This window comes from Zingiber officinale, chromosome 1A (genome assembly GCF_018446385.1).
Source record: "Zingiber officinale cultivar Zhangliang chromosome 1A, Zo_v1.1, whole genome shotgun sequence".
NCBI classification, from domain to species: Eukaryota; Viridiplantae; Streptophyta; class Magnoliopsida; order Zingiberales; family Zingiberaceae; genus Zingiber; species Zingiber officinale.
Genome location: NC_055987.1, coordinates 123,524,076 through 123,537,964, shown reverse-complemented (window position 1 = coordinate 123,537,964; position 13,889 = coordinate 123,524,076). Strand labels below are relative to the sequence as shown.

The 13,889-nt window shown below is 41.1% G+C and overlaps 1 protein-coding gene across 1 annotated transcript; it reads left to right on the top strand.

Annotated features, from left to right (window-relative positions):
• The first annotated feature begins 11,151 nt into the window (after nucleotides 1-11,151).
• LOC122030291 lies at nucleotides 11,152-13,573 on the top strand. The gene has a single exon (XM_042589473.1). It carries the CDS (start codon nucleotides 11,312-11,314, stop codon nucleotides 13,298-13,300), a length of 1,989 nt encoding a protein of 662 aa, XP_042445407.1. The 5' UTR covers nucleotides 11,152-11,311; the 3' UTR covers nucleotides 13,301-13,573.
• Nucleotides 13,574-13,889: the final 316 nt, after the last annotated feature.

Genomic DNA, 13,889 nt, shown 5'->3' with positions numbered 1-13,889 from the left:
TCTTAAGAGGAGAAAATATATTGAATTGATTTGATTAGTTGGAGCGATAGTTAGTGTTATCAATTTATGTTAGACCTGTTAGATTAATTCGTCCACCAAATAATTTAAATGGATTGGGTTAGAGTTTTATCAACTAAAGTCTACCACGGGTCGACCTACGTAGGCTCGTGACTCGCACGGGTCAACTCGCAAAGGACTTGGGTTGACCTGTGGATTAAGAAACACATGTAAGCTAAGTTTTATTTTAATTTATTATGTTTATTTATTATAATTTTAAAATAAAAATAATATTTTTCATCAAATATGTATACTAGTTTATGTTCATTTAGGTTTAAAATATTTATTTATGAATATATTTGATTGATGAATTTTGAAGAAATACGTATATTAGTTTATGTTCATTTAGGTTTAAAATATTTATTTATGAATATATTTGATTGATGAATTTCGAAGTAAAATGTTGAAGATATAAATTTTTTTATAAATTTTTAAAAATTTTGATGGACCCACAGGTTGGCCCACCTAACTCGCAACCCGTCTTAGATTGGGTTGAGTTGGAGATTTCTTAAGCCACCAAGATAATAGATCGGCCCCCTATCAAATGGTTGGTCTGCCATGGGTCAACCTGCCTTACTACGGATTGGGTCGTCTGACAGCTCAATCGATAGTGTACACAAGGAGAAAATATACATAAAAAATAAAAAAAAATATAGAATCATCCAGTAGTGATGGTACCCTTCGTCATTGGCTCGGATATGTGGTTGATGTTGGTTTGTCAGTGCATTCACTCTCGATGTCATGCAAAGTAAAGCTTCTCAATTAAAGGTTGACGTTGTCAATATTATTCTCTTTGATGGTCAACTCAGTAATGAATTAAGATGTGAGGCTCACGTGCATGCATGAAAAGATATAAGAGTTCGAAGAAGACGAAGAAAATTTACTATGTAAGAAAAAAAAATTATACCTTCACCTATTTTCACGAAACATTATATAATCATAGATAAAGGCAGATATAAAAATTTAAATTTAGGGAGAAAGTGAAGAAAATAATTATTATATATTATATTCGAAGGCTACATAGCTGGGGCGATGAAAATATACATTTTAAACTACTTAATTTTATTTTATTCATATAATTAAATATTAATTTTTATATATTATTGGATGTTATCTAAAATTTATTAATTTTAATTAGTAAACGCATACTTAGAAATATTAATTAGGATATTAAATTATCTAGTTTAAATATCAAGAAAGAAAATAGCAGTGAAGTGTTATATATATATATATATATGATATATATATGATATTATGCGCGTACTTAATTTGCACGTCTGTGCGCAACAGTAGACGCGGCATCCCACTCATTTGTTTTTTTTTTCTTTTATTTTTCTTTTCTTTGTCGCGTCATTTGATATTTCCTATTATTTTCTAAACCTAACTTTTCATCGACGAAGTTCCCGCAACGCCGCTCGCACCTCGATGTTCCTCTTCATCTCTCGTCGATCCCTGCTGTCTTTCGTCGCTGCCGCTGTTTGTCGAGAGCCCCCTTCTTCGCAACAGTAAATCCTCGTAGCCCTCGTCTCGGCATTCCTCGCGCACCGATCCGCGCCATCTTTCGTCGCTGTCGCCGCTATCTGTCGAGAGTCGACAACGCCACGCCACCCCTACCGCCGTCCCTCTCCGTGAGACTCCTCCCTATTTTGTTATCATAATAGCAAAACTTTTTTTTGCAAGACAACCCTATTGTGCTTATCCTCTTCACTCTCAGATATAGGTTCCTGCTTGAATCGAAGCAATCTTCAGTTCTAGTAGTTCAACTTGCTTATAGAAATCATTTCTTTTTTCGTCCAATTCAATTTCGAGAAGTGTAACCTGTCGATGCAACTCTATCTCCTGCCTCTTTAACTTTTCGGTTAGTTTGTGAAGAGTACTGCACCCTTCAGTAAGTCTTTCAATTGTAACCTGCAGTTTTGTATTTGATCTACTTAATAGATCAGACTCCTCTAACACTTCCAATAAGCAATTTTTGTGTCTTGTAGCTTTTGTTTTAGTTCTGATTTAATTCTTTAATGAAGTTCTGCTTATAGTTTCTTTAGAATTAAATCTTCAGACTCCTACAACATCAAACTGAAAGCATATGCATCTCACTTATTCAAACTTGAAAGTTTGCTATTTTCTTACACCAGCATCACTCACAGATTTATGCAAGTACTAAATCAATAAAACTATTGGTAATTATCAACAGAATCAAGGATGAATGTCATTCTACTTGCTAAATATCAAAATCAAGAAAGCATTAAGAATTCGAAACCGTCTAATGTATACCATAATGAGAGTCATTCACATTGAAAAAAGACTCCTCTACTAGTTTACATAAGTCAAGCAAAATGCAATATAGTTACATGATTAGAGAGACTATCTTTCCAAGAAATGTAGTTGACACTTTGTGAAGCAATTTTAACAGGAGCCCTAACAATGGTTAAGATTGTAAGGTTGCAAATAAAGTCTCATGTGTTTGCAAAATACCTTCAGCGTAACACCAACAAGATTCACTAAATACCTTCAACCTTTCATGTCTCAGTTATTTGTAAGCGAAACAATATATACAACCCCAACCTTATCATCCAAGTGCTGACCACATTTTGATATTGGTAATCCCTTTTTAGCACAATATCTTTTGAAAGAGAAAAAAAAAAGAAAAATGCTTAAAAAATAAATTTAACACTCATCCACTGCTTAGCAACATTTGTACAAGAAAATTTTCTTTTATGCTACATATGGGAAATACTTGGATGCTCTATAAAAAATCCTTGGATGAAACATTTGTACATGAAAATTTAACACTCAGCTAGAAGAAGAAAATGTCGAGCTATCAGAACTTGTACCTGCTTTAGAAGCCCAACTAAGATATATAAAAAATGACAAAGAATCCAAAAGGAATCTAAAACAATTAAAGCAGAACAAAAACAAAAGCGCATCCCTTGATTTTAAAGAAACTATAAGCAGAACTTCATTAAAGAATTAAAGTAGAACTAAAACAAAAGCTACCAGAGACAAAAAAAATTGCTTATTGGAAGTGTTAGCGGCAGGACAGTCTCAAGGTTCTATGAGGCTCTAGGCAAAAAAAAATATTTAGGCCTTTAATATATATTTTTTAAAAAAAATTTCTGACCCTTTTTCATTCGGACTTGGACCGACAATTGTGGGTTTTAATTTTTTTTTTAAATAAAATATTAATTTAAAATTATTTTTTATGTAAAATTTAGTTAGAAAAGAAAATATTATTTTATCAAAATAAAATTACTTAGAATTAAATGAACAATAAAACCTAATTTACGCCGTGTAGTTTTAATTTGATAATATTTCAAACTGATTACTGAGTAAAATTTGATTTGAATCGGTTAATTTAAGCCGTTTATATTTTATAATAAACTATACTTAACAAATATATAATAAATGAGATAAGTGCATAAGTTTGTAATGGTAGTAATTTATTTGCGAGAGAGGAAAAATGAGAAAAAAATTTTCATACAACGGCTAATAATCTAATTTTCCAACTATATTTTATATTTGGGTCCATTTCATCAATAATTTATTATTTATACAAACAATAAATAATATTTCAAGAATGAAGAAAAAATTTAAAAAATATTACCTGACGTTAAGGAATACGAAGGACGTTTTGTCGTATTCAGTATTATGAAACTGAAAAAATCATCGTCGAGATGATGAAGGATACAAAATATAGATTACAATGGATGAAACTTAGAGGATGAAATCATGGAAATATTAGCAGGATGAAAGTATGAGACTTAGAGAATAAAAACTTGAGCAAATCAAGTTCTATAGTGTTTTATATAGAATACTAAGGGAATTATTTTATATAATTAATTGAAGTTTCGTTGGAATAGGTGGCTGGGATAAGTGGCTGCACAGTATAATACTGTGCATGGAAAATGGAAAACGAAGCGGCTGTAGTGTTTTATATAGTATACTAGGGGAATTATTTTATATAATTAATTGAAGTTTCGTTGGAATACGTGGCTGGGATAGGTGTAGAGCTGTTAGACGGGCCAACCCGTGGCGGGACGGGTCGGTCAATGGCGGGCTAACCATTTGGCGGGGCGGGGCGGGCCAACCCGCCAACTTGGCGGGTTGGGAAATTTCCAACCCAACCCATTCTAAGGCGGGTTGCGGTTTGGCGGGCCAACCCGCGGGCCCATCAAAAATTTTTAAAAAAATTAAAAAATATTTCATATCTTCAACATTTTACTTCGAAAAAGTTTTCTAGAATTAAATGTATACATAAACATGTATTTTAAATATAAATGAACACAAATGAGTACTTATATTGAATGAAAAATACTATTTTTATTTCAAAATTATAACAAATAAGGATAATAAATTAGCCTAAAACTTAGCTTACATATATTTTTCAACCCGCGGGCCAACCCAAGCCCGAGCGGGCCGACCCGCGCGGGTCGCGGGCCTAGGCGGGTCGGCCCACGACGGACTTGGGTTGATAAAATTCCAACCCAACCTGCTTAAATTGTTTGGCAGGGCGGGCCAACCCGACGGACCCAACCCAAATTGACAGCTCTAGATAGGTGGTTGCATAGTGTATTACTGTGCATGGAAAATGGAAACGAAGCGGCTGTCACGTACAATGCGCTAGAAAATCAAAGCGGTGGTGGTAAGTATATATAACTGTGCATCGTGGACGCCTGCATGGAAATCGAAGCACCGAAGCGCTATTTTTTGAAATGAAACATTCAGTTGTAATTAAAATTAAATCTTAATTATTAAATATATTTTTTAAAAATATAATATTAATGGGCCCTAATTGTTGGAGGATCGGTGGCCGGCTTGAAGGGGGGTTGGATAGACGGCGCCCCCAAATCCTTGCTTCCTACACTATTGTTAGCTTGCGTAGCGGAATACAAATAAAAACAAACAAGCTAAACTAAATACAAGACAAAGAAAGGAAATGCAAACCAAACCGCTAACACGTTCGTTTACGTGGTTCGGAGATAACTTGCTCCTACTCCACGGCGTGTCCGTAAGGTGGACGATCCCTCAATCCGTCGGTGGATTAGTCCCCGGCAAACTCCGGCTAGCTCAACCTCCTTGTGGGTGGAGAAACCTCACCACAACACTCACCAACAACACTTGGACACAAGGGAACTTTGAGCACTTTGGTGACTACTAATTAGGCTTTAACCAAGTCTAATTTCGTCAAGTTGGCCGGCCATCCCAAGCTCCTTCTTATAGAGCTTGGGGAAATCAGCCTTGCTGATTTGCCCGTTACCAGTCGACTGGTCCATGCACCAGTCGACTGGTGCCAGCCCAACGACACTCCAACGGCCCATGACCAGTCGACTGATCCCAGCCATTTCGGGCACAGAATGCTTCTGTGCTCACCACCAGTCGACTGGTCCCAGTACCAGTCGACTGGTACAACCCTAAACTTAGGGTTTCCCATCCCAAGTACATTTCACTCGCACTCGGTCCCTCACGACTCATTTGACTCTTCTTTGCAGCCTTGACCTCTTGCCTTCAAGCCTACTTCCTTTGGCTTTCGTCCCTCGGATGCATCCAAGCCCGCGGCTCGTCTCCAATGTCATCCTTCGCGTATGCCTCGAAGTCGCTTCCCTCGGCCCTTGTCCTTGCTGCCTTGTCCACGGTCCCTCGGATGCTCCATCCTTCACCGGACCCGAAGCCATCAACCCGAGTCACATGTGTCACCTGCAGTCCTGCACAACTCAAGTACACATATCAAATAACAAGGGTAAACCTAACTTAAACCCTTTGCCCAAACACCAAAACACATGGTCCCGCGGACCATTGGGATTGCTCCAACAATCTTCCCCTTTTTTGTGTTTGGCAATACGTTTAAGTTAGGGAAAACAAATAGCAAATAAACATGCTAATACAATGGACTTACGATGCCAAGGCTACACACTTGGACTTACTCCGCCGAATGTACTTACGTTGCCAAGGCTACACACTTGGCAACCGTCGAATGGACTTACGATGCCAAGGCTACACACTTGGACTTACAACTCCGAATGGACTTACGTTGCCAAGGCTACACACTTGGCAACCGCCGAATGGACTTACGTTGCCAAGTGTGTACGTTGCCAAGGCTACACACTTGGCAACCGCCGAATGAACTTACGATGCCAAGGCTACACACTTGGACTTACAACTCCGAATGGACTTACGTTGCCAAGGCTACACACTTGGCAACCGCCGAATGGACTTACGTTGCCAAGTGTGTACGTTGCCAAGGCTACACACTTGGCAACCGCCGAATGAACTTACGATGCCAAGGCTACACACTTGGACTTACAACGCCGAATGGACTTACGTTGCCAAGGCTACACACTTGGCAACCGCCAAATGGACTTACGTTGCCAAGGCTACACACTTGGCAACCGCCGAAACAATGCACCAAGCATTGGAACCTATCACAAGACTCCCCCTACACCTAAGCTCCCCAACGAGCTAGGATTTTCCCACGGGGCTTTTTAAGAACCTATCCCAAGGCTCCCCCTACTCAAAGGCACTTTCAGGTTTTCCCAACTAAACCTTACTTCTCCCCCTTTTTGCCTAACATCCAAAAAGTTCTCCTACAATATCCCAATTGTTGAAAACTTGTCATCTAAATTGACCTTAAACTCATGTATTAATCCCCCTTGGATCCCATACATCTAAGCGAGTTGACATGGTCACAAATCAATGCTGAAAACAATTTCAGACTGGTATCAGTCGACTGCCCTAAGTGCCAGTCGACTGACCCCTTCGACACAACCTTACAGAACCATTCTGTGGTCGAAAAACACTGTTACCAGTCGACTGGTATCGGCACCAGTCGACTGGTATCGACAAAATGAGCTTACAGAGACATTCTGTGCTCAAAAACATTGTTACCAGTCGACTGGTATCTGTACCAGTCGACTGGTACCCTATTTCTGAAAAAATCAGCCTTTTCAGGCCAACTTCAGAAATACACCAGTAATTCCCTAGACCTCCAAAAATCCTCAAATTTTGTGGAGAGGTCTATTGTACCCTTGTCTACTTGGGAAAAATATATTAAAAAATATATCTATCACCAATCCCAAGATTGACACAAAATCCAAAACTAGCTAAATGGTTCAATTGAACCTTGACCTAAAGTCCTAGTTTTGACTTCCTCTTGATGTATTTGCTCATACCAACCCACAATGCATCCCTAGCATTGGTTCATATGACATCTATACATCCAAAACCATTTATCATGCTATATGAACCCAAATGTCATATTTCTTGCATGAAACACAAACCATGTGTGTCAAATCCCTAGGTTTGAGACTCAAATCCATCTCCAAACCTTTTGGCACACTCCATGGCTCCTCTAGACTCCCAAGTAGTAACCACCTGAGATCCATTGGCCATGGGTCCCAAATTGACACTTGGAGCTCCCCCTAGAACTCTTTACCTTAGTCACCTCCCTAGGTGACTCATCTATTGTGACCAAACCACAATGGTGTCTCTTAGAAGATCTCCTTATCTTCTTGACCTTGGACACATCATCCTTGCCATAATCATATGCAACCCTAGCATATTTCTTCTCATTGGCTTTAGATGACTCTACCTTGCCCTTATCATGTGCCACCCTAGCACATGGTCTCTCCTTGGCCCTTGAGGTGCTAGATCGGTATCCCAAACCCGATCTATCATGGTTAGGTCTTTGACTACCCAACACCATACTTAATCCCTTAGATCCAATATTGAATCTCTTAAGGAATTTCTCTAAACCATCAAGCTTTGCCTTCAAGGCTTGATTCTCCCTTTCTAGGTTCCTAAACCTAGAGTCAACATGTCCACCTTGGACATTCCTAGACCTACCCTTTCTAGGCATATGTCTCCCCTTCTTGGGATTAATGCCTTGGTTCTCTATTACCTTCTTCTCCTTAGGTAATGAGAATTTAACTTGCCTAGGTCTATCATGCATAGGTCTCCTAGGGTTATGATCAACATTTACCCTACTCCTATCATGATATTTAAATCCAAAATTTTTCATTGCTACATAATGATAATGATTATTTTTCCTAGCATGCATGGGAACATAAGAATTTAAATTTGAACTATATTTCAAATTAGGGTATACCTCCCTTACCCTTGAAGCTCCCCCTTGATTTGAGCTCCTCTTCTTCTTCTCCCATTTCTTTAAATGTGCAAGCTTCTTGAGCTCTCCCTTCCTTGGGCATCTTGTGTGGTAGTGTCCCATCTCACCACATGTGAAGCATCTAATGTGCTTCTTCTCCTTCTTCTTCCTACAACTCAAGTTAGATTCTAAAGGAATTGAATTGAGTTTAGGAGTTACCTTTTTCTTACCCAAAGGACACCTACTCTTGTAGTGCCCCTTCTCATTGCACCCGAAGCAAATTATGTTGTCATTTGACTTCATTTCGGTGGAGGTGCTTGCTATGTTGGCCACTTCCAAAACCTCTTCTTCATCCTCTTCACTTGTCTTGGATGTGACCGAATTCACTTCCTCTTCCTCTTTTGATGTTGAATTGGTCTCTATATCCAAATGGTCCTTCTTCTCCTCTTGGACCACTTTATCTTTCTTCTCCTCCTCGGATGTTGAACATTTCTCAACTTCTTGTTGATCTTCCTCTACTTGAGCTTCTATATCCGTTTCTTCGGATTTTTCTTTTTCTTCTTCTTCTTGTGTAGGCATGAGTTCTTCCCATTGAACCTTCTTTATTTTGCTCCACAACTCGTGGGCGTTCTTATACTCACCTACACCATTTATCACATTAGACGGCAATATATCTATTAAGGTTGATATTACCTTTGAGTTTGCCTCCGATCGTGAGGTTTGCTCTTCCGTCCAATGTCGTGATCGGAGCTTCTTTCCTTTCTTGTCTCTTGGGACTTCAAATGGTTCCTCGACGACCATCATTGTGTCCCAATCCGTCTCGAGGAAGACTTCCATCTTCATCATCCAAAATGAGATGTCCCCAAGGCTTCCTCCTTCAAACTTTGGAGGGACAATAAACCCGGCCATCTTGTGCTTCCTTGGCGGTTAGTCCAACGGAGAGCGTCCTCACTCTGATACCACTTGTTGGAGGATCGGTGGCCGGCTTGAAGGGGGGTTGGATAGACGACGCCCCCAAATCCTTGCTTCCTACACTATTGTTAGCTTGCGCAGCGGAATACAAATAAAAACAAACAAGCTAAACTAAATACAAGACAAAGAAAGGAAATGCAAACCAAACCGCTAACACGTTCGTTTACGTGGTTCGGAGATAACTTGCTCCTACTCCACGGCGTGTCCGTAAGGTGGACGATCCCTCAATCCGTCGGTGGATTAGTCCCCGGCAAACTCCGGCTAGCTCAACCTCCTTGTGGGTGGAGAAACCTCACCACAACACTCACCAACAACACTTGGACACAAGGGAACTTTGAGCACTTTGGTGACTACTAATTAGGCTTTAACCAAGTCTAATTTCGTCAAGTTGGCCGGCCATCCCAAGCTCCTTCTTATAGAGCTTGGGGAAATCAGCCTTGCTGATTTGCCCATTACCAGTCGACTGGTCCATGCACCAGTCGACTGGTGCCAGCCCAACGACACTCCAACGGCTATCTATCAGTCGACTGGTCCCATGACCAGTCGACTGATCCCAGCCATTTCGGGCACAGAATGCTTCTGTGCTCACCACCAGTCGACTGGTCCCAGTACCAGTCGACTGGTACAACCCTAAACTTAGGGTTTCCCATCCCAAGTACATTTCACTCGCACTCGGTCCCTCACGACTCATTTGACTCTTCTTTGTAGCCTTGACCTCTTGCCTTCAAGCCTACTTCCTTTAGCTCTCGTCCCTCGGATGCATCCAAGCCCGCGGCTCGTCTCCAATGCCATCCTTCGCGTATGCCTCGAAGTCGCTTCCCTCGGCCCTTGTCCTTGTTGCCTTGTTCACGGTCCCTCGGATGCTCCATCCTTCACCGGACCCGAAGCCATCAACCTGAGTCACATGTGTCACCTGCAGTCCTGCACAACTCAAGTACACATATCAAATAACAAGGGTAAACCTAACTTAAACCTTTTGCCCAAACACCAAAACACATGGTCCCGTGGACCATTGGGATTGCTCCAACACTAATTATATGGAGGCCCTAGGCATAGGTCTTATTGGCCTATGTCTTCAGCCGGGCCTGGTTAGCGGAGTTTGATCTATTGAGTAGATGAAATACAAAATTGCAGGTTACAATTGAAAGTCTTACTGGAGGGTGCAGTACTCTTCACAAACCAACCGAAAAGTTAAAGAGGTAGGAGATAGGGTTGCATCGACAGGTTACACTTCTCAAAATTGAATTGGATGAAAAAAGAAATGATTTCTATAAGTAAGTTGAACTACTAGAACTGAAGATTGCTTCAATTCAAGTAGGAACCTATATTTGAGAGTGAAGAGGATAAGCACAACAGGGTTGTCTTACAAGAAAAAGTTTTGCTATTATGATAACAAAATAGGGAGGGGTCTCACGGAGAGGGACGACTGTAGGGGCGGCGTGGCGTCGTCGACTCTCGACAGACAGCGGGGGCAACGATGAAAGACGGCGAGGATCAGCGCGCGAGGAACGCCGAGGCGAGGGCTGCGAGGATTTACTGTTGCGAAGAAGGGGGCTCTCGACAGACAGCGACGACAACGACAACGATGAAAGATGGCAGGGATCGACAAGAGAGGTAGAGGAACGTCGAGGTGTGAGCGGCGTCGCGGGAACTTCGTCGATGAAAAGTTAGGTTTAGAAAATAATAGGAAATATCAAATGACGTGACAGAGAAAAGAAAAATAAAAGAAAAAAAACAAACGAGTGGAATGCCACGTTTACTGTTGCGCCAGACACCATAAATTAAGTACGCGCATAATATCATTATTATATATATATATATATATATATATATTGAATATATTGAAAAGATGAGGATATAATTATTTTTTATATTTTTTTAAATGTTACGAGAATTAAATGTGTTTTTGAAATACAGAAAGAAAAATACTATTAGATAAAAAATATAGGGATTAAAGATATTTTTTCCTTAAAAAACACATAGAATTAAATCGTGCGATATTCTGAACGGTTCTATTTGAGTCTCAAGTCACATCGAGTCAGACTGCCACAACTCAGCTCCATTCGGCCGAGTCATGGCTATTACTCGCTTTTCTCCGGGGCATCAATGATTCCATCAAAACCCTAACAATCGCCTCCTTCGGAGCCCTGATCCTCCACCCATCCCGATCGAGTATCGACTCGGGCGATGTCCCAAACCCTATTTTCCGTATTCTTCTTGGTCGCGCTCGCTTCCTTTTCGGCGGAAGCGGCGACCCTCGGTCTGAACACCTTCCTCGACTCAGAGGCCCGCCGTGACCCTTCCGCCACCAATGATTCTTTTTCTGCCTTTCCCGGGTCCCTCAAGCGGTCGCTCGCGGCAGACGTCCCCTCCTCCGACCTCATCTCCGAGTTCCTTTCATACAGCGTCTCGGTTCCTGTTTATGTGAAGCTCGTGGGCACCTTTTCCACCGCCGCCCCTGCTCTCCTCAAATCCTTCGTTGCAGCGGCCATCATCTCAGACCGCTTCAACGTTATCGGCGCCACCCCCCACCATCTCGCAGTCAGGCACACTCTTCACTTGGAAGCCGATCTGTCACTTCTGGGATCGAAGATATCGGACGCGATCCGATCTCACATTGAATCCTCCACCTCACCACTCTACCGAACGGCCCTTCTCTCTGTTCCGTATTCCACAGTCGACCGCATCATTGAGCAGGATTTTCAGAAAGAAAATTTGAATTATGCCCCAGGAATCTATATTTACTTTCTGAATCTTGGGCCTCAATCCAAACCATATGCCTATTCCGCTGACTCCAGGGATCCCTCTTTGGCCTTCACCAAGTGTTTGGGAACTCTATGGACTGGGAAAGAAAGGTATGTATGGATTGACCTTGCTGCTGGACCGGTGGACTATGGGCCGGCAATATCTGGCGAGGGTGTGATCCCCCGAGGCGAATTCCACCCTCTGGCTTCACTCCATGGGCGATCGAGACCTGAAAGGACCCTAATGTCAGACCTTGCCTCTGTGGTCCTTAGTGCGTACCGAGCCCTGCTGGTACCTTCTCTGAGAATTCCTGTCGTCTATGAGAACTCCCTCCTGATTCGATTGATCCATGTTCACGGAACTATTGCAGATGCTAGCGGATTTGACTGGAGCATTATCAAACAGACACTGCTAGAAAGTGAGCTTGCTTACAAAGGGCAATCTTTGTTGTTCAAATCATATAGTGTGAAGTTTTCAGAGTGCCCAATTTGCTCTTTTGCAATTAGCCGATCTATGAGTTCATACACTTCACGCTTCCTTTTTGAAAATTACACTCTAATTGTGAGTGAATATTTGGACTCAAAGCGCTTGCATCAGATTCTTTCAGACTCTGTCGAAGAAGTGCACCGTGCTGCACGAATTCCTGATGAACAAGATTATGGAAAAATCCTTCCAGTTTATGTTTTTGATTTAGATTATGACAAGCTCCTTTTGCTCGATCGGTATCACCAGTCAGTTGCATTTAGAAATATGGTTGTTGCTGTGAGAACCAAGAACTCACAGACAGTAAGTGATTACAGCTGCAATGGTCGGCATGTGCTTACACAAACGCGCAACCTGGACCGTCCAATTGTGGGCTCTGTGCTTCAGAGTATGTGGGGAGTTTCATCTACTCACCAGTTATGGAGCCAACAACATAACAATACATTGGTTGATTACACTTGGAGTGTTGGTCAAACTCCATTTGGCCCCTTCTCCGATTCTTTATCTCTGTCATTTGCTCAGAGAGATGCAGCACGGAGGAATGTTCTTCTTACCACATTGAATTACACAATTACAAGTGCCATTGATGTATTGCAATCTTTGGCTGCACATGGCGGACATAGTAGGCTGCTTAAGGAAAATAAACACATTGAGTTTGTTCAAAGGTGGAACTTGCTCAAGTACAAGCTGGAAAAGGTTGTTTCTGTTGTCTCCCACTTTGATTTTGACAAAGCCATGTACTTCATGCGGTCATCGGATCATGATTTATATGCCATCCACACACTAGTTTATGAGGCATCACAAAAGCAGGAGGCTTCACTCGTCTGTTTCAAGGATCCACCCTTCCCATGGGCCTCACTTTCCCTGTTTGGTATGTTTCTTGTTGGTTTCTCCTATGTCTATGCCAAGAAGGACAAGATATTGAAGAGCAAGAGAAAGCAGTTTTGACATGCCTGTGAGTTATATTAACCAACCGACATCTTTGTTTCATATTTGCTTCTTGGGATAATCATGTTGAACTAGCAGATCTTGAATTTCATGAAACACACATGTGTAGCCTATCTAAACATACAATGCGTCTACTTTGGGCGGAAATGTATTGTATCTTCTAGGTTTACTATGAATAATCTTAGGTTGATGTTGATTGACATTCAGGGTTGTATGGTGTGACTTTACTCCATTTTTTATGTATACAACTCTTGTCTGGAACTCTTCCTTTCATTTTGCTGTGCCTAAAACAAATTGCTTAATTTCAATATCCCCATGCAAAAGTCTACCTTGAAGACACTGAATATATTCTTAATGAATTTGTGGTGGATAAACTCTAAATTACTGACAATATAGTATTTTAATCTGAACTTATTAGTAATATGGGAAAATCTACCACATGGCTTGGGTCATGTGGCTGACTGGCATGTATATGGTCGTTGATCTGGTACTATGGGAACACATGATGATATATAGTGAAAAAGATGGAATCAACCAGAGGTTTGACACTTGGCCCAAGATATTGCAGAATACTACGATGTCCGATAAA